This window comes from Argiope bruennichi, chromosome X1 (genome assembly GCF_947563725.1).
Source record: "Argiope bruennichi chromosome X1, qqArgBrue1.1, whole genome shotgun sequence".
Classification (NCBI taxonomy): domain Eukaryota; kingdom Metazoa; phylum Arthropoda; class Arachnida; order Araneae; family Araneidae; genus Argiope; species Argiope bruennichi.
In genome coordinates, this window is record NC_079162.1 from 25,517,418 (window position 1) to 25,545,064 (window position 27,647).

The 27,647-nt window shown below is 30.9% G+C and overlaps 1 protein-coding gene across 1 annotated transcript in view; it reads right to left on the bottom strand.

Annotated features, from left to right (window-relative positions):
- Positions 1 to 27,647, bottom strand: part of LOC129958540 (sodium/hydrogen exchanger 3-like) — a 146,815-nt gene that overhangs the window by 11,519 nt on the left and 107,649 nt on the right. Inside the window, exons 5-9 of the mRNA XM_056071083.1 lie at positions 26,535 to 26,737; positions 23,411 to 23,500; positions 20,755 to 20,828; positions 18,581 to 18,784; positions 4,180 to 4,333 (exon numbers count right to left, since the gene is read on the bottom strand). Coding sequence (XP_055927058.1) covers positions 4,180 to 4,333; positions 18,581 to 18,784; positions 20,755 to 20,828; positions 23,411 to 23,500; positions 26,535 to 26,737 — 725 coding nt within the window. The remainder of the gene's footprint in view (positions 1 to 4,179; positions 4,334 to 18,580; positions 18,785 to 20,754; positions 20,829 to 23,410; positions 23,501 to 26,534; positions 26,738 to 27,647) is intronic.

Below are 27,647 nucleotides of genomic sequence, written 5' to 3' on the forward strand. Positions count from 1 at the left end.
TGTTGTTGTTTACGTTATTTTCAATTCTGTTTCGCATTTATTCCAGATGCGATGGAAAAAAAAACCAGCTTTATGCCTTCAAAATTTGTAAATTTTGTTTAAATATTGGTAGTGCTGAAAGATGTTGCCCTAACAAAATATCTTTTTTGGCATTGTATTGAATAAATTTGAAGGATATCTGGTCATAAATAGACTCACCTATTCTAATGCAGCTGTTTTTTCCTACGTTCCACATAACAGATTTAATTTTATTATTGAGCTTTGGAAATTTATAAACCAGACACCGAACTCCTCTCTGTAAATCGTCTATACCTCTTTACTCACATACTCTTTTAAACAGAGCTCTTATTTTTTAGAAAATACTTTTCTACTGACGTACCAAACCTTACCTAGACTTCTTAAAAGCCACCAGAGGTCGATTTAATTACGTAAATTTAATATTTATGAATTTAATTTATAATTTCAAGACCGATATTTTTACTTTTCCTCCCCTCTTGTTCGTGGCATGATATATTATAACCTGAAAAAGGCCAGGATGATTATCATTATATATTCAGTGCATTATACATTTCGAATCAGTGATCTATGGCATAGGATGTGTTTGTGATCCATATTACAAGAGGTGATAATCTACAGATCTAATGCATGCTAATATTATGGAATACATTTGAACTTCGAAAATTATACTTACCGAAGTACAATGTGTAAACTAAAATAGGAAAAACAAGTTTTTAAAATAAATTTATTCTTCAAGTTTGTAGATAAAAAAATATAATGCTTCAAAAATGTTATTCTTTACATGTAAAAAATAATTTCACTTTTAAAAAAGACCTGAATGATAAACAATTATAGGTTTCTTCTAAGCACTTTAGACTTCTCTAAATTCAAAGATTCTCTATTGCTTTAGATAGTTCAATTATTTCGCTACCTAATAACAGTCCATAATTAGATTGAATTACCAAATTTCATTAAAAAACGTGTGCAAATGTAGAAAAACCTTTGGTTTCTGGAAAGACTAATAATAATAGAAAATGTAAAAATTAAATTCATATACGACCCCATAGAACAAAAGTATCGGTAAGTGAAATGTTTGTTGTAGCAAACATACATAAAATATTTCTTTAGCAACACAGGTTATCAAAAATTTAGATGGTGACATTTTTTTAGAAATACAAACTTATTCAAGATAGAAAAAAGTCCAATGGATACTTTGTCTAGTAATATATCATCCAATCAGCACGAAAAAATTTGTTAATCATGTATACTGCAATTGATCTACAGCTGCAACCTCTACTTCATAAAGAAATTTAGAAAAACTACAGTAATTGAATATATTTTAGAAAAGTAATGCAATACAGAACATGGAAATAAAATTCTTTGCTTACAGTTATGTGCGTAATATTACATAAGTGTACCTTTGCTACATATATGTTACATAGCTTTTTTTGAGAATGATATATTTCAAAAACGAAGGAAGTCTTGAGATGCGTATGATATATGCTGTATGCAATCGTAATGCTGGTCTAGCAACATTAAAATACAAACGTTTCGTTTTCTGAATTTCCATCAATTTTTCTATTTTCGTATTTGTACATCTATTCAGTAATTTAGAACTACAAGATTCTTACTTTTCCTGGGATACATAAGGATGATGAGGCATTATGTGATACAGAAACTGATATTTTGATTTATTTTTCAATATACTCTCATGCTTGTGTTCGAACAGTCAATTTAGAAGTCAACATTCTCAAAATTGTCGTGTAGAGAATACTTCAATAAAACGACTGGCAGACATACAGCATTTATTGACTCCATGGACTTTTACAATAAGGTGATTACCGAGGTCTAGAATTTTGCATTTAGGTCCTACTTCAGGTAATATGAAATCTTTTGTCCTGATAAATGTAACTTGGATAGATAATGTCGATTTAATACAGGTGGAAGCATCAGTTGTCACAACGATCAATTTGTAACGATAAAAATTCAATCTCCACATGAGATGTTTACCATCAGTGGCAGTTATATATACTATGTGTGTGTGTGTGGTGAGATATTTTCAGAAACTCATTGGTTGGTCTCATTTTGTGCTGTAGTATGCTAAAAAAGGGACTCATATATTCTGTTCGATATGAATGGCATTGTGTTTGAAATAATAGATGAATTGCCTTTGGCAGTACTTCCACACGCGTATTTGCTTTTAGATGGTGCTACTCCTCATCACACATTAATTGCAAGAAGATTGTTGAGTGCGAAATTTTCTGATAAATTGATATGCTAATTTTCCTTTTATATTACTTAACTTGACGCATCTTGACTTTTACATATGGAGTCATTTATGTTTTGTGTTTAACACTCCTGAATATGTAACAGATCTTTGTTGAGTAATTCAAGAAGGCTGCCTTATGCCACAAATGAAGTATTAATTCGTGTGTATGCAAGTATTATTATATCCAGGGTGTCCCACAAGGTATGCAGCGTCTAATATTTACATATTCGGATAGAACACGTCAAGACGAGTATTTTGATGTATAAAATGTGGTGGCCCCGAATATAGCGTCATAGTCCAAATATACGAAGAACGTTAATTACGAATCCGACAGTTTATATTCCACATTACGATGCATACGACCATTGCACCCTATGGGAGTTTCTCTAGGTGACTATGGAAATTTCTCGTAACAGTGAGAGGAAACGCTAGTCTGTAAGTGAATATGTAAATTCTTATGCGGCTCTGATCTCTTACAAAATTTAAATGAATTACCATTTACAGATTTGGATGGTTTAAGGAGGTTTGATTTTACAGACACGATGATTAATAAGGTTGAATGTATCGAAATTGATTTTAATCGGATCTGTTTCAGTGACGAGGCGTGTTTCCATCTCCAAGGATATGGTAGCAAATAGATTCTGATCACTGAAAATCTTCATCATGCAATAGTTCGACCTCTACACCCACTTAGGCTCACAGTTTGATGTGCGTTATCTGTCGAAGGCGTCATTGGACCAGGTTTTTCTTATCAAAAATCACCGGTGAAGCTTATTTTGACGTGGTGAATGAGGTGCCATCCCATTCTTGCATGGCATAAACTAGATAAGCAATTATTGGTTTATGTAAGATGGTGCTAAACCTCACCACACTCAGCGGAACATTTTCGCAATAAACTGTTCGGGTTGGATTCCGTTATGAGAACAGGCAATGGTAAAAAATTGCCACCATACTTGCCGGATCTTAAACCATGCGACTTTTTTTTTTGTGGGGATGTCTGAAAGACACAGTGTATCTCACATAGCCCTCAACATTGGGCAACTTGAGAGCAGCAATTGAAACCGAGGTCAAGGAAATTGGAACAGATGTTTTTCAGAAAGCAGTTGGTGGACTATTCCAGACTTCACCATGTCATTTGTTGGAATTGCCGATATTTCTAAACTCTGTTATATTGAAAGTTCTCAATAAACATTGATCTTCACTTGGTTTTTTTCTCATTTCTTGAAGTTTTCATGGCACAAGCTTCTCGCCTTAATTAGACTAAGACGCTATATTCAGGAGCCTTACATGCTATACATCAAAATACTCATCGTAACGTGTTCTATCCGAATTTTTAAATATTAGACACTGCATACCTTGTTGGACACTCTGTAAATGCAAATTTTGGTTAATATGGAAGGTGTTCACTTCGTACAGATTTTTTAAACATTTCAATTAAGATGTTATTTAACTATTTTTTAAATTAATAAGAGTTTATAAATGCATTAATATTTTCTGATTTCTTCCACCCAATCGATTGTGATATTATTGTTTCTAGAATGAAAGCATGGTCGTCAATAAATTTGCCTTTAAATAGTTAGACAATTTTTCAGGTAGATACATAAAACTGTGTGCTTATGGATGCGGATAATTAGAAATATTTTGCTAACTGACCCTTTTCAATTTGGAGGCCGTATAAAAATTTACTTCACGTAATTTTTTTTATTATTACCATCTATAGAACCCAAAGAAATGTCATACAATTACCTACCTTATTTAATGAAACATTGCAGTTAGAAGTATACGTCTAATTACAATCGTTAAGAAAATAAATACCTGTTTCACTTTTTTTGGGTACCTTATGTATCAAGATAAAAAATCCTAGCAATGTAGCTACTAAAACTAAAAAAACCGGGAAATAAAACGAGGCTTACCCTTTTCATAGGCTTAAACATTGCATCCTCCAAGATATGATGAATCTCCGAATCATTCAGATCTTTGAAACTGGGATTATAGGTTAGTTCTCCCATATCAAGATTCATAAGAGGCGAGTGATTCACAACACTATTCACCTCATCTGGAGCAAGACTATAAAGAGAGATTTTTGCGTTTATTTTGTAATTTAGGTTGAAACATAAATAAAAATATGTGAATGAATACATATGATAAATGACTGAAACTATTTTTAATTAAATGGAAGGTGAAATGTTCAGACGTTAATTCTGTTTTTCGGTATTATATTCGAGTTCTCAGATAATTTTCAGCAGGGAATAATAAAATCCTATTAATATGACATCATAAATACGTTTTTTTAACTATTTGAAGGATATGAGCTTATATTTTAGGAAAGATGAATCCTTCTTACTCGAGGTCTTATAGATTTTTTATGACATTGAATTCAATGTCTGTGGGAACAAATTTCTCTCAACTACTTGAAGCAAACACAAAAATCTAATTGTATCAGATGCTCATTCCAGATATACTCAAATTTAATTCCACAAAATTAAATTTTATGACTGACTATTCAGATTGTATGATATATTCAGGGAAATTAAAAAAATATGATCTGCACGAAAGAGTTATGAAGCGTGATCGTTTATGCAGTGTTGAAATATACAAGTATTTATTCAGCTTTTCTTCAATGTAAAGTTCAGTCTCGACGAAGGTGAAGCATAATACCTTGGTTAAACGTCATTATGCTTTTAAATATGTACTATATTAAAGTCACGAACTCTTGATATGCAAAGAATCAGAAATAACATTCTGATGATATTTCGTTATTGTAATAAATACATTGAATTTTATTAAACGAATGTTATTAATTTAACAGTATGTTAAGTCAATTTATCTAGAAGTATGTTTATATTGTCACGAAGATGCAGAGAATAACAGGTCACAAAGTAATACTATATCAAGTTTATCAGCTTTAAGCAACTCGTAACATGTAGGCGAAGAAATGACTCCATTGCTTGTTTAACTCAGAATTTATACCTTTACAGAATAAAGTAGAATTATGAAGAAGGTTATAGAAAGTTCTAAAACATTAACAAATGAATAATAAGAAATTAAAATTAAAGTTCAACCTTTAAATTAAAGCGACTTGACTGGGATTCGAACCCCCGACCTTGTACTTCGCAAGCGTGCACTTTATCTCTGAGCCACACCTACAGAGTGTGAATCGTCCTTATGTATTTCAATTATGTATTTATATATATCGGCAATTTTAAATGCAAACGATAATGGACGGACTGTTTAGCATTGCTTCCTGGCGCACGCCAATATCAGCAAGCAACACATTTACGAATTGTGAGGCGTTTTACTTTTTTCTAGAAGCATCAGTAAATAGCGAAACGTCCATGTGACGCTTATTTTCAATATTCATGTATGCGTTGTTTCTTATTTTAGGGAATGTTTTATTCAACATAGACTTTCATCGCAACGTTTATTCTTAATGATGATTCCCTAGTTCATAAAAAGGTCAGCACACATATAGGCTGGCTTATGAATGATTTATTTATATACCTTTATAAATGATTACCTACTTATGAATGATTTATTTTATATCTTTATAAATTATTATTTACTTATGAAAGATTTATTTTTATTCACATCAGGTATAAAAAAGTTTTGTGATATCATGTGTGTGCGTAACTATACGAATAAAATAAAATAAATTATTAATTAAAGTTGAAATAATAAGGTTTGTTCTTCATATCTATCTGAAAATTTTTAATGAAATCCTTGTCATTAAGACTGAATTGTTTTCGTTCCTGTAATACTAAAAGCTACATAGCGGAAACATTCTCTATATTCTCGTGACCACAGAAGTTAGTCATTTCTTCAAACTCTCTTGAGAGCAGAACACATAATTTAAGAAAGCCAGCATGAGAAAATCTATTTTTGATAATTATTAATTAACATTTTATGAATAATCTTTCTTTTTCCACACGCAATGATATTTTGCAGGCATGTGTCTAAAACAACCAAAGCAAATTTTAACATTCTACTTGTACACTCTGATTAGCAAGGCATTTAATGCATAAATTGAAATCTATCAAGCATATTAGAATGTATGTGAAACAACATCCAGAATGTAAATCAATGTATTATATGGTACATACATTCTCACTATCGGATATCAAAATGCCACTAAAGAGGATCTTTTTACACTTTTAATTATTCAGGCTTGTTACAAGATGGATTTTGATAAACGATTTTTCCCTCATTTTATAATGTGCTAGAGTTCTGCGATTCTGTACATTTACATTTTCTCGACGATAATATGCTTTCAGAACTTAATTTTTAATTAATCGTGGAATTTTATTGAATTTTCATTCCACACGCGTGACGTCATTTGATAGAAAACTTGAAAAAATTGATTTTGAGACTTCACAATATTTATAATAATAAATTATAAAATAAAAAAAAATGGAAAATAATTAAAATAAAAAAATCAGCATTTTGGTATTGTAATAAGCGCTTGATATCAAAAACTTTTTTTATTCGATATTTTTAGGACACTGATTAAGACTTCTTAGCCAGAATTTTTTTTCACTTGCATGAGGTTTTTGTAGATCTAGCTTTTTCCCATTCTAATTACATATTTTCTTTATACCGAAACGAAAGAGATTGCATTTAATGTAAGCATAAAATTGAAGGATTAAGAAATATGCACCGTAACATTTAAAATGAATTTTTTTTCTCGGTATGGAAATTTCTGATAAGAAATACCCTCCCTCAACAAGTAAATTATTTATATATTAAATAGTTCATTAAAAATCAATAATTTATTAACTAAGCCTTTTTGCTTGCTTCTATTTTAAAGTTATATTTTATTATGTTTGTAATCGATTTTTCCATCGATACCTAATGATATAGAGTAGTTCTGAAATTTTGCACAGCTCTGTATTGCAAATCGCTATACAGCATTTTAAAATTTTGAGAACTTTACTATAAATCACTCACACTTTATTTAATTTTAATTCAGTAAATATATTTATTATTAAACATAGAAAATAATAAAAAATTAAGTTTTTAAAAGTTAAGCTTACATTTCCCAAATGCCTGCTTTAAATATCAGAAATCTCTTCTAGCTCTTAATTGAAACCTTTGTCCAATGTCCTCTGCTGTCTTTAAATACCTATTTCTCAATCCCTTACATCCGAATAACCTCTCAACAGAATGTTAAAATGTATGAAGACGCCATTTTTGGTCCATTTCTGAAGTCTGTTATATAAAAAAATTCCAGAAACATCTATCTGCCTAATCTTTCTACAAAATAAGTTTTATATTTCGCTCAAATGTAATTGTAAGTTTAGACTAAATGATAAAAATATCTTAAAGGGAGACTCCTTTTCATGAAATTGCTTTTGCATATTTCTTCAACGAAGATTTGTAAGAAAACATATATAAGGTATCCATTAAATATGTGCAAAATTTTAAAAATGTTACGAGATTGAAAATATATACGACCGAATGAAATCATAAAAAGAGATTAAAAAAACTCAATCTATCGTATTTTCCTGTTCTATGGAATATATTTTAGAAATTTGATTAAAAAAATAACTTTTTTCAACATCTTTTGTTTTGTGAGTGATAAACTTTTGTTTCTCTACTGAAGCCATGAAACGACAAATTTTAACAAAAGAAGTAAATTATATGAGTTCAAAGTAAAAATAATGAAAATTTATGAATGGAAATAAAAAACGCCATACATGAATCTCTTAAATTTCGTTTAACCAATTTTTAAAAAACAGTTTTTAGTTCAAAATAATTTGAATTGCGCAAACTTAATGCATATATTACTGAATAGTTCTTTGCAAATCTTAATTATTTGCAGTACTTGTATCGCATGTTTTTATGTTTTAGGCGAATTCTAATAGAATTTCAAAAAATATTTATTAAATGGTTGCTAACTGAAATATATACCGATTTTTGGAAGCTAAAAGAAAAACATTTATAAGAAAACAACATGTCTGAAAGGTGTATTACGGGATTTTCGAAGAAAACTGTCGCGAATTTCGATGCTTTCTGAGAATAGCTTTTAGTGGAGATAAGATAAGTTAAAAAGAGTAGAAAATAATCTAATCCTAAGGAGAAATAGAAATCGTGGATTAAATAAATAAAAAGTATTGATCCATAAATTCGACTGCAGTGATGGTAAAAGATCTGTACAATTTTCAGTTCCATAAGAAATATTTGTTCCGTAAGAAATGTTATTCTTCGAAATAATAGTTATGCTATCATTTTGATTTCGTTATATTCGAAGCGAACGGAACATAGTATTTTTACATGTTCACTTGAAAAACTTGACATGAAAAATGATATATATTGTCTTCATAATTCTACCTTAGGTGTCATTCAGGTAGGTCCGGATTTTTAAACAAGCAAAGGAGGCAATTGACTATGAACCAACAGCATACAAACCTCGAAGTTTTAATACATTATTTGTGACATTTTCTGAGTGTGGAAGTTGGCCTTCTCTTCATTTGACCACTGCTCCAAAATTCCGAGAATCATCTTAAACTTATCCACGTATAACTTAGCCCACGTAGGACCATAATTTAACTAATCTAAAGTACATGAAAATTCTCGGTTGACTCGCTAAATTACTGACATCTCTTGTCTTGGGCAATGTCGATTTTTTGAATACGAGGCAACAGCTCTAAGATTGTTTTCATAAGGTTGTCATAATTTTTAGGTTGCCATAATTTTTTTAGCTTAGCACTGTGGTGCACGTTGAATGCGTTGAATATTAATATAGCATTTGCGACCGAGATGACCAATTTATATGAAAAAACTTCAGGCAAGAAAGAAATGGCTTTTATTATATCATACAGTTTGGCATCTACTTTGCTGTATCATTTCATATAAATATCAGTTAAAAGATTTAAACAGAAAAACTCTCCCTCCCTATTGGAGAGTTGAACTGTCAGCATATTTCGTCACTAAGCACGTTTATAAATTGCATAGTTTGTGAAGTTGGCTTCCCTGGATTATAAAGACATTTAAACCGTATGCAAATATTAAAAAACCACAGTAAATAAAATTCTGAATTATCCATTTAGAGAATAAAAAATCGAAATAATTATTAAAATAATAAATCAAAATGTTTGCTTATTGTACGCGTAATGAATAATGGCATTGAATCCGTCTTTGAATGAACTAACTAATACCAAAATTTATATGACATGCGAAACACTGAATTTTCTGCTCATCCTTCTCTTCTCCATCAGAGTCTTTATCGGTTTCCAAATCAGCTTCCGGGAACTAATTGATCACTAGAAATATAGTAGTCAGAAATAACATACATATATACTGTTACGAACTTGTAATTTTGCTTCCCATCACGAATAGTGTCATCGTGAGAAAAAACGTTTTAACGATCAGCCTGTGGGTGCTGATCGGGCGACGCATCAAGACCTCAGAGCTTGGCGACCATTTGGCGACGAATTTGGAGACTTTGGCGACAAAATGGATAATGCTGGAAACTTCGATAATTCTTACGATCCATCCAATAGGAACCGAGATGCGCCTTGACTGGCCCTGAAGGATTTCGGCCCGCCTCCCGTTAACTATAAAAGGTCTGCACCCTCAAGCTGTAGGCCGTCGTGAATTAAATTGTAGTCGGAGTCGCCGACAAGTAACGAGTCTTCGAGAGGATAGCGAAGCAACGGCGGAGTGCCAGCGTTGTGTGGAGCTATTGCTGAACTGAGCATCGAGTCCTGTTGCCTACTGTGGAGGCAGCGTCGTGTTGTGTGTAGTAGCCAGTTGTGTGAAGTAGTGAGCCGGCAGCTAAAGCGAAAAGAGACAGAGGAGTGTTTCAGCCGTCTGGAAAGACCGTAGAACGAAGCTTCGAGGATCCCCTCACCTGCTGGATTCTGTCTGGTCACTGTCGGATTCTGTCCGATTACTATTTGTGGGCTACTGTCTGTTGCAGAGTGCTGCTGTATGCTGTTCTGTGTTAGTATTGACTGTAAATATTTGTTGTCCGTGTCTTCGTGTAAATAAACGTCGTCGTTGTTTTCTAAGAAGGCCTGCTGATTGTGTTCTCACACCATACACCCACTATCAAGAGAACCCGGTGGTGAAATCCGTAACAATAAATTCAACTATGGAATTAAACTGTTTCCAACAGGAATTATAAATATATCAAACTGCTATATGATGAAATTAAAAATATATAAGTATTTAGGATTTGTTCTTCTTTACTCGAATTGCGTTCCATGTTTAGAAACTATGTAAAGATTATTTTGAGAAAGACTTTGGAATATTGAACCTCAGTTAATATTCTATGTAGACATTGGTTTAGTTTAATTATGTTTATGTCCCGCTTTGAAGAAAAAATCGAATGCTATTTTGGGACGTTCTAGGAATTTTACATCGAGGTTGGATGGCAAGGGCGACGCATTGGATAGCACCCCGTCCAATGGGAAGGCACATACATGATAAATCTTTATTGGTAGCAAGTCTCGAGTTTGCAACCTTCCGATTCCGAAACTTTATCACTAGACCACCGCTGCCCGTATCCTAGCTGAGATCCTCTTTCTCGAGACTTCCTTCGTGCAATAAATTTCAAGAGTTCAGATAGAGTACAAATCTTCAGCAAAACTGGCTCTGTAATCCGCAATTTTCTCGAACTCGTAATTGGGGTTCGTACAGGAAGGGAAAAATCCTAAAAGTTAGGGTTCGAGGCAAAGGAGGGAGGGTACAGACGTTAGATAGGATGAGAAAGAAGAGGGGTCGGTGTTATTAGGGAAGTTTCACCTGTGTGTGCGTATGGGGGAGGGGCACATGCCAGTTTTTTGTTCTGTGATTTGGCTCAGTTCTTGGTGCCCTTAACTTAGACTACGACCAGGCCACACGGATCTTCGGTTTTTAAGTAGAAATGTATGAATTAGACTCGAAGAAATGTCAGAGGAAGAAAACTACAGTTTCTTTCCGATCATATGTATTTTTGCCGATATTTGATCCATTCTTTTTTTTTTTCATTATGAATAAGTAATGTTAGTAATGCTATAAATAGGATGCAGAGTATTCGTGCTTGATTAATTCACTCATTGATTTACAATTATCTTGTTTGCTGGTGATGATATTTTCAAGAAATAGATAGATCAATAAAATCGTCACTAAAGATCTATAGAAAAGTAGGACATATTCTATCGATTGATATTGTTCTCATGCTGTCTTTTGTACAAATGCAATTATCCAAACATCCATAAAAAACACTAAGGCTAAACCGATGAAAGGAAATTAATTATTAATGGCATGCACAATCAACAACACGATTGCTGGAACCTCAACAAGATTATTGGTTTTGTCTCCAATGAAATTGTCTTTTTTAAATTCAATATAAATGCAGCAAAATATGTATTTTACGTAGAAAGTTATAGGCCATTTAGATTCAGTTATTTTTTCTGAATCTTCTAAAAACTGGTATCATACTGAAAATAACTAGTCAGGAGCATTTTGCTCATATTCGATAAAAATAAAAGAGAAGCTTCGTAAATAATGAGTAAAATGTCCACCCCACTCCCTATTTTAAAGAGTGTTCTTTGAAATCGGAGTTGTTTTTCCATGATGATTAAATCTGTTGTTTTCCCATTTTTTTTTAAATCATAAACATAATACCGTCTAGTTGTTATACTTTTAAAGATTCCCCCCTTCAGGCTTCATATTAAATATTTATGACGGTAAACAACAATGAAAATTATGACGAAGAAGCAAATTATTAAATTGAATAAATAAGCAGGGGGAAAAGAAAAAGTTTTAAAGAAATTTTGTTCAGAAAGCATACGTTCTTCACTCGCAAAAAGCGCAAATTCATACGAAACAAAAGAAAGTAACAATTCTGGTTCATATTCCCAAAATATGGGTACGTTTTTTTTTTTTTTTTTTTTTTTTTTAAATAATGCTAAAATTCTGTTTCAAGTTTGGCACTTCAAAGAAATATTTTAGCAATTAAACAGGTAGAAATTCTCATATATTATTTATATAAACAAATAAAAATGGTTATATTAAAATATATTTATTCTTAAAGGTTTTATATGGAAAGATTTTTTCTGGATTTATTTTAGAAGTATAAAAAAGCCTTTTGTAAAGTTATCTTGAACTAGAGATTCACTCATTTTTATCGTTTTACTGTAGGGTGGAATTTTGGAGTGAGGAGGATTTTCTCGACAGTTCATATGTCATCCAGGTCTTTTAACCCCAATTCTAAATTTTAAGGCCTTGTTAAAATTAGTTACTGTGCAACTTCAAAACGGCAAACGTAACCGGAAGCACTTGTCATTTGAAAATATATGAATTTAAAAAAAAAGAACCAGAAAAAAATTATTGGAAAAAAAACGAAAGAATATTTACAAAAATAAAGCGCTACACTTCATCTTCATTCTACAATATTGCAGAATATATATTGTTTATTTCATATTCTTAAGTACTTGCATTTCACTGTATATATTTCTTTTGAAAAAAAAATCCTCTTTTTGCATAATGTGTACAGTTTTATTTGCTTGAAGTACTTGTGTTATACTTTACTTATTTCTTTTGAAAAATTTGCCTGTTTTCGTATAATATGTATCGTTTAGCTTATTTCATATCTCTCATGAATTTATGTTAATGTTTTTTATATTTTAATTATTATTCTACCTGCTGATAGAGAGTAAATGAGCAATTTTAAAATCTGTTATAACATGTAACTTATAATTTTTTTTTTTGGGGGGGGGAGCTTAGTTAAAATTCTTAATTTAAACTTTTTTGAAATTTTATGTTTTATTTACATTCTATAAATGCACATTTGTTTCCTTTTGGTGTTCTTTTTTGGCACAATAAATACATTTAGATTTGGTTTATTTCATGTAGCTGATACATATGTGTTAATACATATTACTTTCGAATTACTATATAAAGAAGGAATTAAAAATTCTAAAATTAAACATTATCTGGCATATAATACTGAATAATTTTACTAATAAAATCTGATCCTTGATTAATTATTCTTATTAGAAACCTGTATAGCTCATTATAATACACAATTTTATCGGCTAACCAATTTTCTAAGCTTTATAAGCAATTTGTTTTCACTTTCACATGAAAATCGGTTAGCCTATAAAATTGTATAATATGATGAGCTATACAGGTATCTAATTAATAGACAATTAGTTACAAGAATAATTAATAGACACAGTGTGCCATAATTTTATAAAAACCGAACACGGTAATTAATTAAAAAATAATGAAAAGCCTTAAACTGGAAATCTTGTTTTTTACATATTATTTCATTTGCATTAGATTGCAATCCATGTACAGAATTTTCTTCCATTAAATCTGTTCACAAAGAGTTAAAATTAATACCTATGAAAATCAAGATTTATTAAGTATTAAATAAATTTTTCGTCCCTTGATATGCGAAAGAATACAGAATAATTATATATATATATATATATATATATATATATATATAATATATATATATATATATATATATATATATATATATATATATATATATATATGTGTGTGTGTGTGTGTGTGTGTGTGTGTGTGTGTGTGTGTGTGTGTGTGTGTGTGTGTGTGTGTGTGCAGTGAAGAGACTTCACTGAGATAGTTAGCATTAAGACTTAACATGGAACCTTAAAACATTATAAATGCTGAGTAAAAATTAAATTTAAACAGTTAAACAGATAGTAACTCAAATTCTTATACTTGCACTTTTAAGAATTAAATTTGACCCATATTTATTTTTATATTTCATTGACTCCGTACATCTCCTTTAAATTTACCTGCTCTGAATTCAACTTCATCTCAATGAAAAATAAAAATGTGTTTAATAGAAATTTTGAATACCCGATTCTCATCTCTATAAGTTGAAAACTCTAACGCATGCCACGCGCGCAATCTCCATTTTCCTTCTTTACCCACCTATGGTTTTAATAGACAGCCAATCTCATAGGGAGGTACTATTGGAAATATCCGCTAGTTTCTAATCATACCATATAAAAACAACAATAACACTCAATGTCGGCAGCGAATCTCGACAATCATTTCCGCAGACGTCGCCAATGGCGGCCAAAAATTACATCTTACCCCCAAGATAACGATTAATCTCAATTTAATTGTTATCTGAAATTAGAACATTTTGTCCACCATTGTGACGAGATGCCGAAACGTTATAATACAAATATGATACATATAAATTCAATACTAAATGATAAAATTTAACAATTGAAAAGAATTATAATAAAATGTACATACATATGCTAAAATTATAAATGAAAACACTATTTAAGTTCTTCAGTAAAGGCAGGCAATCTAGACAACGCATCTGCATTCACAAGTTTGCTTCCCGGACAATATTCTATATCTAGGTGATACCTCTGCAGGGCAAGAGTCCATCGTTGTAACTTTGATGACTACGGGATATTCTAAAAGATGTAAGTTAGGGGATTATGGTCACTGATGATCCTAATAAATGCTCCAAAAATCCATGATTCGAATTTCTTCAGGGTCCATACTATTCCTCTTCTAGCCTCCCTCTCTATCGTTGGCCATTGAGTTTGTGCTTGAGTCAATTTCTGACTCGCATAGCAGATAGGATATTGCTTTCCGTTGTAGCTCTGTGATAAACAAGCTCCAATGCCTTTTTGAGATGCATCTGTATGGATAAGGAAAGGCTGCTCCAGTAATGGCATTTGAAATTCTGCAGTTTTCGACAATTTATCTTTCAGTTCTTGAAAGGATTCTTGATGCTCTTCTTTCTAGTCAAGGACTTTCGGTGATTTTTTTCTTCGTCAATTCTGTGAGGGGATGAGCAGTTTCCGCGTAATTTGGGATATGATTTCTGTAATAGTTCAACAATCCAAGTGCACTTTTAAGCTGAGTTTTTCTTCTTGGGACTTCTCAACTGACAATCTTTACACGTTTTACAGAAATTTTCCACATCCTAAGAAAGTCCAGGCCAGAAAAATGAATAACGAATCCTCTCTTTAGTTTTTCCCATTTCCATGTGAGCACCAAAAATTGATTCATGAGCTAGCTTCAAAACTTGTTTTCGTCTATCTTTAGGAAGTACAAATCACCGGCTGTCCTAAAATTTTATCCCTATGATAGAGGAGATCATCCAAAAAATATCCATTTGTTTTCTTTTTCCCTTGAAGGCAAGTATCCTTTAGTGATTCACAAGTTCACCGAGCTTTTCGTAGATTTATTACTTTTCATTAGTAGACTCCATTTCAGCTTCCGGTGTTATGAAATCAATATTTTTATTTTCTTCTCCGTTTATACTGGCATGATTCGTACTGCTCCTTTCCTTCGGCGCGTTTAAGGGTGCACATTTAAGCTGTTACCTCGCTTGGTGCTTCGTAATTCACATTTGGCGCTTCGGTTTTACTACTCTCTTCGTTAAAACAATACTGATTAGCAATTCTTCCAACGAACTGATTAGCAATTCATGAACATCTGGTGTTATTAAGCAGGGAACATTCAATTTGTCGGTCACTGCAATTAGAATATCCACATTATTAAATAAATTTGTTTCATTCCTATAGTAAATGAGGATTCTACAGACTCTCGTCTCTATTTGTTTACCAAATGTAGGAATGAACAATAGAAATTTGTGTTCCAGAATCAATAATTGCTTCAATTTTTTTGAATTAATATAAACATTGATCGTCTTTAGAGGTGTAACCAGATTTTGATTCGGTTCCGATTGCAAGTGTGAAGACTCCACTTTAGCTACACTGCTTGATTCAAGGGGCTATTATTCCTATTAGAAATCAGATTCCCATTAGAATTTCTATCATGTTGTCCTGTAATTTTATTCCTTCTTCGATTATCCACATAATCCCTTAACAGATGCAAATGACTTCTACAGGAATAACAATGCTTTCGTTTTGGAATACTATCATTAACTCTTGTAATTTCTCTTCTGTGGTGAGGAGGAATATATTTACTAAATGAAAAGTTCGGCCTTCTAAAATCACTTCGGACCTCATCGAATGGTTTCTGTTTTGCTCCAAAGTAAATGTCACATTCCTTTGCGAGATCCTGTGGTTTGACCATTTTTCTCCCTGTCATACGGAAATATGAGATGCAGTTTCATTGTCCAGCGTGTCAAACAATTTATCCGAAATTATAAGTTCTTTCAGGGCCTGAAAATCTTTTACTTCTCTCAATTTACAATAAAATTCCCACATAGACTATAGACCACATAGGATATGAGTTTCTCCCAAGTTTCTCTTTGCTCTTCGGAAGTTTTCCAGACAAGCCTGAAGTGTTGGTTCGAATTCTTTGAAAATTAGAGTTTTCATTTTTGCAGAATCCTTCATATCTTCTTCATGAATATAGATCAGCACATTCGAAGCCTTGTCACCAAGTAATCTCAACAGAATTTACGCGTGAAATTCTTCTGAAACTTTCTTATGTCTAAAGGCGCGTTCAGTCGAATCGAAAAATATATTCCAAGATTCTGTCTCTTGTGGTACAGGAATTGTCAAAACTTCCACTCCTTTAATAAGTTTATAGAGGGACATTCCATTTTCATCTCCGTTGCGATCACTATAACTCAAACTTGCGTTTTCATTATTCCGCAATCTGACTAGTTCCACTTCGCATTGTAAGTCCTCCATGGTTCTTCTCCTATGGTTTTCCTCTGCCTGTTTTCGATTTTTTTCTACTCTTTTATTTTCCTCATCTTTTCTTCTATTTTCCACTGTCAAAATCAAATAATTTCTAATAAACTCTTCACCTTTCTTATATTCTTCACTTTCAATTAGTTTATTCTTTAGCTCAACTAACTTCATGTCAATCCTCGCTACTTCTCCAATTTCATTCAGTACAAACACTAAATCTTCTTTTCTAATGTTCTTAAACATTTTTTAAAGTCAAAATTCAAACTAGCAACTACACTTTACTAACCTCTGGTTGTCGAAATAGAGCGTGTTGTAACGACACGAGCGTATTCTTAAAGAAAAGACATATCTCAAGTAAAATGAAGCACTCAGACTTTTCGTAAAATTATCTATTCAAAACCAAAACATATACATAACCATCCTTCTCCCTCCGCTATACAAGCTCCTCTAATCATATCATATAAAAAAAATAGCCCTCAACGGCGGCGGTGAATCTCGCCAATCGTTTCCGCAGACGTCGCCAATGGTCGCCAAACATCACACCTTTCCCCCTTTAAATTAATCTCAATTTAATTGTTATCTGAAATTAGAAAATTTTGTCGACCAATGTGACGAGCAGCCGAAACGGTACAATACAAATATCTACATATAACTTCAATACCAAATGTTAAAATTTAAGAATTGAAAAGAATTATAAAATTTACATACATATACTAAAATTAAGAATGAAAGTACTATTTACGTTCTTCAGTAGAGACAGGCAGTCTAGACAACGCATCTGCATTCACAAATACCTCTGCAGGCCAGATAGATGCTTCAAAAATCCGAGTTTCTTCATGATCCATACTATTCCTCTTCTAGTTTTCCTCTCTATTGGTGGCCATTGAGTTTGTGTTTGGAGATATTCTGTGACGAAAGAAAGAAACACTCGCATAGCAGATAAGATGAAGTTCTGCAGTTTTCGAAAGTATTCTTGATGCGCTCAACGGCGGCGGCGAATCTGCAGACGTCGCCAATGGCTGCCAAACATCACAAACGCGTTATATTTTTATTTTTCTAAGAAGTCATTTGTTGTCATTTCCTTGTCATTTTTATAATATGTCAACAAAATGACATCTGTAACATTAATTGTTCTTTGAAATGCATTATATTAACCCGTAATATACTCATGCATTTTTTTACGATAATTTTTATTTACAGATTTTGAATATAACATTTAAAAAAAATTTTACTAATAATTATCTTTCCTCCTGTTGTCGTAAAACTAGTCGTAATTATGTCATTAAGAGCTAGTCTTCACCTCGGCAACATCTGAGGTAAAACTATACTTAGCTCCTTTATATGTTGAAAACATAATCGTTCTAGATAATTTTCAAAAGAAACTGGTTCACATTTATATTTTATATCGAATGAAATCAGAAAAATCTTCTATTACCAGCCCAGTCGCAGAAAAAAGTTCTTTTCTAAAACACAGGTTGGATTATCAGTTCTGAATAATGCAGTCAGGAGATAGAAGCCATAAATCTCTTCTGCGATTTATGCTTCTTAGTCAGACAATGTTTTATCTTATTATCTGACTTGTAGGTGATGTAAGTTCATACACCTCTCTTACTCTAAAGAACGAATTACTTACCAACCGACAATTCGGTTTCGCTCTTATTTTTTATTTACAAAGAGTAAGTTTTCATAATTCAAACTGTTTACTTACGTATTCAGATTAGCTGCCGTATAGTTTTTCAAAAGTGTTGAAAACGATACACCTGGTTCCGGAGTCAGTTTTGAGCCATTGTTCACCATGTTCATTGCATCCATCAAATTTAATTTGGAGTGAGTTTCAAAGATTTTTGGCTCATTGACTTCGGAATGGTTGGTAAGGTAGCGTCGAAGATACTTGTTATTAAAATATCTGAATCTGAAATAAATAAAAAAATTCAAACTAATGTTACAAAAATTGCACTGGCAAAATATTTATAATAATTTATTCAATTAAATTTTATAGCAATGCAACTTAAAATTCGAATAACTGAATCAGCAGTAGATGAATCGGTGATTTAATAAAAATGGCTTGTGCTTTACAAAAACAACCATGAAATTAAAGAAAAACATTCTTTTCATACACATTCATTGGATTTGGATTTCCAGAATTCAAAACTGAATTCTGATCGAAAGTAACCCTTTTTACTTTTAACAGACAGGTTGAAACGATATTTGTGACACTTTTAACTAGGCATAATAATAGTGTATATTAAGTGCAGAATGTTCGGAGACATTCATGCAATCCTCCTTCCCAATAAATGTGTCGTAAAAAAACTTTCTAATCATCTGTGCTCAGAATTGGTAAATTTACCAAGATATTCATTAGTTCTCCCATCACAATATTCATGAGAAACATTCTTTCAGTAAAGCAGGATTTAATTTAAGCCATTATTGTCAGTCCAGTATGATCCTGCATGTGCATAAACAACATATAGTTATCCCATTGAGACATGTACTTGCTATTTCCCGCTGTTTTTGTGCATGTGTGATTTTACATGAAAGTCAATATTGGTTTAATGTAAATCCTGATCATCTAGTTCTATACACCAAACTGATGATTCAGTCGAATGGTTGAATGTTCTGGAACATCCATTCGTGCTAGCATCCACTATCAATGATTTTTCTATTACTATTTTATTTATTTTATTATTTAAAAAATCTTCCTTCTTAACGATGCTTTTAATGCAAATCGCACCTCCATATCCTTAGTTTTTTAAATGAATTTTTTAAACGTTTACGATTTTTTTTTCAATGTATAGTAATATTTTACGAGATAAATGTGTATTTCATTTTTGGTTTTCATATAAGTATTGTCAGAGCTTATTTTAATATATAATGTTAAATTTTAAATTTTAAAAAAAATTAAGTACAATTTTCCTATTTTAGGGAAATTTTTCTGCTATTGAACCCTGCAAACATTGTTAAAATATTTTAAAATCTGAAAACAAAATTGCAGGAAAGGTATTTATTTGGTCTATCATTTTAAAATACATTTGATATGAAACGTGCTTATCTATTTTAAATATTTGTAACATATAGAATTATGTTTTCAATAGTTTATCATTGAAATTATGTTCTAACTACATAAATGTTTTGAATTTCCTATGAAAAATGAAAATATAATATTATCTATTTTATAGTAGTTTTTACTTTTTAATATCAACCAGAAAAGATACAGTTTTATTTAGGAAATTGAAGAGACTTTTTGAAGCTTGAAAACAAATTTATAGAAAAGATTCTCAATGGAGAACAATGGCTTAGACATATAAAATATTTTACATACATTTTAAAGGAAAAATTATTATGAACCATTTTAAACTTTTATTTCTCATTCGAAGAAGTTTATTAGATTAATATGGCCTCGTAAACTTCTTGATAATAGCATTTCCGTGATTAAATTGACTGTACTGAGATATGAATCGGATTTCATATGGCTTTTTTATTCAGTGAATTTTCGTCATAATTACGGTATTATATCTAAAAAGAACTCGAAATAGGGAGTTAGAAATATTTATACCATATCTGAAGTACTGTGATTTTCACTACTATTTGAAAATCATGGGGTTGCAAAATATCAATTTCTTTAATTACTGAAAATGATTTCTTTAATGGTAATACTATTGTATTGCTGTACTATATACTATATAATGATATACTTTATAAAAATGGTAATATTATTTTCAGTTCTAATTTGTTAAAAATATAATTCATTTAAAACAGTTTCAGTTTCATTACAATGAATATTTTAGTATATTTGAAATCATATTATTCATTATCAGATTATTTTGAAAATTCATTCTATGGTACAAAATGTTATATTTTTATCGAGAAGAATGCGATATATACCTATCTCTCATTTTATAGTTTCCGAGAAATTGATCAGCTACTTCTTCAATGCCACCCATCACATGATCTATAACCTATGATATAGAAAATGAAAGAATTATAAGTTTAATAGCTATATTGCATAAAAAAACTGAATACTTCCGTGCTACTTCAAAAATTAATAATTACATTATTAATTTTAAAAAGTGTTTTAAAATGCTGAAATCGTGAACAAAACATTTATTATTCACTTCTTCATAAAAAGAAATATTTTACTGACTGATGAACATAATAATTTAATGGCGAATGACATTTTCAAAGTAAAGATACAGACGTTTTGAAATATTTTCAAAAAATAATATCTCAAATATTTTCTAAACATGACTAAATATATAAATATTGAGTTTTGGAAATTTAATTCGGTGTATTAATGCTTCAGATTGATAGGCAATACTCGATATGAACTCTAATTATTAAGCGATTCAATGAAAATATTTTCGATTATTTTCAATTATACTGCAAAGATGCAAGAGTTGAAATCTTACTAAAATTCATACAATTTTTTCCACATTAAAAAATCATTTTTTTATGAGGATATTCGATCTTTAGAGACAGGATATCGGAAATGGATATTTTAAGAATGAAAAATCCGCATATTTTAGTGACTTAAACTCACTAAAATCCCTCAGGATTATTCGTGGAATCGCTCGATAAATACTTCATTTTTAATTGCTGTTCCACTGAAGTATAACAAAATGGTGCGTTTATATTTCTTTGCAGAAGTTGTTTTGAGGTCATTAAGGATTTATTTCCATTCATTTAGTATCAAACATAGAAAAATAAATAATTATCAGAATGCTGAAATATAGTACCTCTCTATAAGCGTGGGATGATCATGTGCTTGATTTTCTCAGAATAGCATAAAGACATTCCAAATTGCTATTAATCATACATTTCTGTTCTATTGTGTATGATTTATACGTACTGAGTTGTTTCATTGTGTAAAGCAAATATGAATTTTAATCCTTAACGTTCCTTTAACATCGAAAAATTAATTAGATGATTATAATGCTTTTATGGTCGTATTTGCTGGTTAAATTCCATAAAAGACAATGTAATTTATCTTATGAGCAACCAAAATTAGTTGTTGAGATCCCAGTAAAGGTGTGTCTGTATTGTTTGAATAAAAAAGTTGCATTACATGGGCTTTAAACCTAAAGCATTATTGCTGTAGCGGCGCCAGTGGAGTTCTAAAGATTAAAGGCAAAATATTTCGTTCAGAAGCTCGTAAATCATTTAAATTCTCTTCTATCTTTGCCCTAACTAATTATTAAATCCATGACAACAATATCCATGACAAAAATTATGCTTGTATCGGCACCGAGGAAATACAGTTCCCCAATTCTTTCAATATATAAAATCGATTTGAAAGAAAAGTAATCTAAGTTACATTTATTATTTATAAGAAAATATTCTGAATAATAAATAAAGTAATAGCCTGGATAATTCATAACGCAGTTCTAAATATGTTTAAAGAGATAAGTAATGTTATTATCATTGCTTTAAAAAGTTATTTTGAATTCTATGATAAAACATGGTTATATATGGTCCTCTATTTCATGCCTATATAATTTTTAAATGTAATTCATTTTACACAGTTTCAGTGAATAAATCTTCTTAAGACAGACCTGTATTTTGTTATTGTTTCTATTCGCATAATAGTTAATTTTTCAACTTCAGACGAATTTTTTTTCTTTGCATGGAATCGTAAAATCGTAAACAGTTTGTCATCACTATTTATATGCTACGATTGCTAATAAATTCAAATACATTTGCTATACAAGAAACTTATTTTCACCGCTATAAGAGGGTAAATGTCTGAAATGATTGATAAGCAATTTCTACGTTTGCAACATCAATTCACTTTTGGATTATGCATTAAAAGTGTACGAGTTTTTTTTTCCATGAAAATGACAATTCATCACTATCTGAAGGCAGCAAGAGTTAGTTAAACAGCTAAAAATAATCTAGTATTTGCAATTCAAATTTAATTTCTAAAAATTTAAATGGTAACTTTAATATTTTATTACGATGTTTTATTTTTAAACTTAACCAATTGCCACCTTGAAATAAATATTTAAAAAAAGTTATAGTTTAAAGTTTATACTTATTGAATATAATTAAATTAAAATCTAAAAATTTACGAGTAAATTCGAATTGTCATCATGAATAGTTACCTGATCTGTAGAATTTATTTCGTTTCTATGATTTTGATTTTCAGAATTAAAAAAATAACATTTATTTATGTTTTAACAGAATACATCATTTCATTGTCTTCAGTCTCTATGTTTTAACTTCCTCAAAATGTAAAGTATGACTTATATCATTGTTCTTTATAATGCATCACCTCTTTTCTGTTTTTTGCCATACAAGATCAATACAACTGCATTTCCGAAGTCGCTGAACTTGATTTTAATGTCATCCATCACAACACTCGAAAGTAAACACAAAAGTTCATTTGGACAAAATGAAATGGAAAAAAAATATGACAAAATATCAATAGAGCAATTTTTAGAATTGCATTGACTCGTAGTGGACTACCAAAACAAATATCCTTTGTCACGCATTCGCCACAATAAGCAATTTCCGAGCTGCGAGCTAAAAATTAGATACTTACTGTGCCATGAAGCCTTTCATTCATTGTTACTTCCTTTTCACTTTTCTGAGGAACTTTCAGAATCCGCACAAAATATTTTATGGTCATGCCCTATAATAAATACCAAAATAAATTTGATATTAACAATTTTTTAAAAAACACTTTTATAAATGTAGAAAAAGATAGTTTTCTTTTTATATTAACCCTTTTTTTTCTAAGTTTTTAAGATCTTTCATTTCAAATATTATAAACTCTTAATATCATTTTATAAATAAATTCTCTAAAAGGTGGCGCACCCATATGAAATCAAAATTGAATTAAGTTAATTCGATTAATTGCGATATAAGGGTCTGAAAATATTAAAATTGTGCATTTTTATCGAGAATTCTCTTGCACAAAATTTCAAAACAGCGTGCAAGGTAGTTATTGAGAAACCGATTACAAAATTCCATCTTCACAAATGAATCAAGTTAAATAAAAAAAGAAAGTATTTAATAAAGAATTAATTGAAAAAAGATTTCAAAAGACAAATGACTTTCAATGACTTTGAAAGCTTAATTAAAATGTTATATTTGAAAATTGCGTCGCTGAGATCTGCTTACAAAACTTGACATGATTTTTTTTCTTTTGCTTGTAAAAGAATTACACATCATATATTTTTTAAGGGATTAAAGGACTTGATGATATGACGAAAATTCGCAGTTTATTTAATATTTTTTACTCTAAGCAGAAAAGCTTTGTTTCTAACTCGAGACAAATGATCAAATAAAAAAAAAGTAGAAAATGATTTCACAGTTCTAAAAATAATTTTATCTGAGAAACATTCTGAATTTACTTCGACCATTTCTTTCGAAGGAAAGAATTAAAAAAAAAAAAAAAACAGCAACCCTTTTGTACATGACAGATGATTAAGAAACTGAAATTTATTGATTTAAATTAAGCGAAAAATGTTTTTGAAAACTTTTTATTTTCCTACTTATTAAAATGTTGCAATTTTTTACGATTTGAAATTACTCTAGTATATTAAAAATATTCAGTACCTGAAAATGGAAAAGAATTGAATGCATAAAAAATTAAATTAATTGCAGCAATGATTCAAAAAATATTTTAGGAAGTAGAATTTAGATCAAAAGATTTTAAGAATAAAATAAATAACTAAGCATCTAATAAAAGCTTTCGGTAATTATGTTTTTTTTTAAAGGAAACGTTGATAGAGATGTAGAAAATTAATTTTGTAGAAATATTATCAATTAAGTTCTCTATTTCCTTTGTATCGATACATTTAATTAAAAAACTTTTTGGAAGAAATTAATAATTCCAGGAATTTAGATTAATAAAAATATTTAATTCGTGATATTTAGAAAAAACACATTTCCGTCAAGGTTTGTTTACCATCCGCTGAATTACCATGGCGCTGAGATTCTCAACACCTTAAGCCTGAATGAAAAAAATATATATCTACTATATTTTTTCAGATATCTCAAAGATTTTGCTTTTGTTACGAACAATCAAAATTTGAAACGTATATAATGAATTTCCTATAAGGGGAAAATATAATTTCGCCACACTGAAACATTTGAGACATTTGATTTGTTCATTGTTTCACCGTTCTAGATGCTAAGATTATTCAATATTCTGTTATTTTTCTTTCTCAAAATTTAAATGATCAGTATTAAATCTTATTTTACGTATCAATTATGTGATATTTGAGAACCTGTCATTTCGTTAGGCAGTACAACATAGACTGTTCCTATTTATCAGGCTTCTGAATCTTATTTTGGTTTCTCAATTTCGTTTGTTTGTTTGTTTCTTATGGCACTTGCCACTGACAAGCCCACTGTTACGAAGACAGCGATTTAAGCCTGAGGGGGAACGTCTCTTATTTTTTATAGCAGCGCCAACTAGGGCCAAGAGTACTTGCACAACCCCTTTTTACAGGAGGGCACATTCACACATCTCACAGATAGAACAACAGAAGAACAACCATGCCCAAACCGGGACTCGAACCCGGGACGCCCAGATCACGGGGAAGACGCGCTACCCCTATGCTAGGACGCCGGCTCAATTTCGTATTATGTTACAGTGGCCCGTCTGTACAGTTCTCAGTTGCCGTAAGTGAATAATTCTTTAGGAACTCATTAGTTATCGGATGGAGTTTATTGCTGTATAAGGAATTCAGATCAACAAGCAATAATAATTTCATAAAATCTTCAAACATGGGAGATGTAAATTGAGAGATGTAACTGAGATCACGTGCGCACTTATCGTATTCGAGGCGTTTTATACTATTCGCTTATTAAAATTACATACTTGTTTATTAAACTGATTATTTATAAATTCATTACAAATTTTGCAATGATAAAATTAATAATTTATTTATTAAAACGATTGACTGATTTTGTTTAATTACCTATTGTTAACTAAAACTATAAAATACCAAAAATAAATCTTTACTTCCATTTTTTGTTTGCCGTTTTCTTTTGCTGTACTCATTTTTAAAACCAGTTTTTTTTTCCACGTGTGCGAATTATATTAAGCAAAAGTATGACAATCATCAAGAAATGCGATACACAAAATTTTAATGAATTTACATGTTTCAGAAATCCATAATATATTTTTTGAATTAAACTGTGAACGCGATGAGTCAAAAAAGCTTTAAAGTTTGAGGGATAAAATTTGGTGTACGGTCTTGATACCAAATACGTAGATTTCTGTCAAATGTTCAATGAAATCTATTCTCATGAAGTTAGTCTGAGAGCAAGTGAATATGATAAATATAAAACATAAAGAACTAGAGGAATGAAATTCGGTTTACAGTTTTACTATCTAATGTGCAGCTTCCTATCAAATTTTAGATTTTATCTGCAAAGTGTTGACCGTCTACCAGTCAAAAGGTCCCGCTGGATTTTCATTGGAATGTTCTGATCAATCGAATTTTTATTGTGGTCCCGTGAATTTCTTTCTGATACACTTATATATATAAGAATTCGTTCTAGTTACACTTTATTGTATGTAAGGATACGTTTCAATACTTTTTGTAAAGCATTTAGTATGGACATAAAATTGTAAATTTCTTTTAATCTGATGCAAGCAGGCCTCTAGAATTTAATAAAGGGCCAAAATTAAAAGTTGGAGACTTACTTACTTGAGCAAATACTGTAAAATACACAACAGCTATGGTAGTTGTTACCATCATGTCTTTACTTGGAACGATTTTTTTGTCAATAATTAAAGCAAGAGCAAAAGCCACAGCACCACGCAGTCCTCCATAAGACATGATGAATTGTTCCACGCCATTTAATTGGTGAAGGCGGAATTTGTTGAGAAAAGCGCTCAGTACAACCACGCCTGGAAATTAATAATAAAAAAATAGACTGAAAACTCTTTAACATGAAAACACTTGGCAGAAATTTAATATTTCCAAAGCATTATGACGCTTCTTACAATGGAGAAATACTTAGTTCAAATATTTGATTTTAAGTAAAGAAATAATAATCTAAGAATCTTTAGAAAATAAAAGGAATCTCCAACATCAGAAATGAATAACAACAACAACAATCTACTCCAGATCTGAACAAATAAATAAATAAATGGGAGATTGTTTTTTATTCTTTTTAAAAGATCTGCTTCGACTACTCAGTAGGCTGCTATTGTGTCTACCTTCATCTAACTACAGGGTGTCCCAAAAAAATGTATACACATTTTAGCAGCTGATAACTAAGTTATTTCTTCTTTCTTTACTGAACCCATTGAACCGAGTGATGGCAGACAGACTTGAATTTGAAGAAAGGAAATTTATTCTAAAATGCTACTGGAAGTATGAAAATGCAGTAGAAGTGCAAAGACAATTTTAGAGGGAGTTTAACAAAGAACCACCTACACGAGTTACCATCACTCGAATTAGAGATAAGTTTGAAGCTGATGGAACTGTTCAGGACGTCCATAAACCTGCAACAGTTGTTCAATTGAGGGCACCATTGAACATGAATGTACGAATATCCCAAGGGAATTGTTCCATCATGTGTGCTATTCCATCGCTTCGCGTTGTCAGCAGTGTCTGGAGCAGAACGGACATCAGTTTGAGAGCATGCGATAACAAGACAATAGAATGATATTTGTAGAATCTTTTACATGTTGAAAATTATTTGAATTATAATAACCCCCAAATTTACAATTATTTAAAGTGTGTATACATTTTTTTGCATATATAAAAATTAAAATATTTTTGTTTGTTTGTTTGAACCTTATATCCTTATTC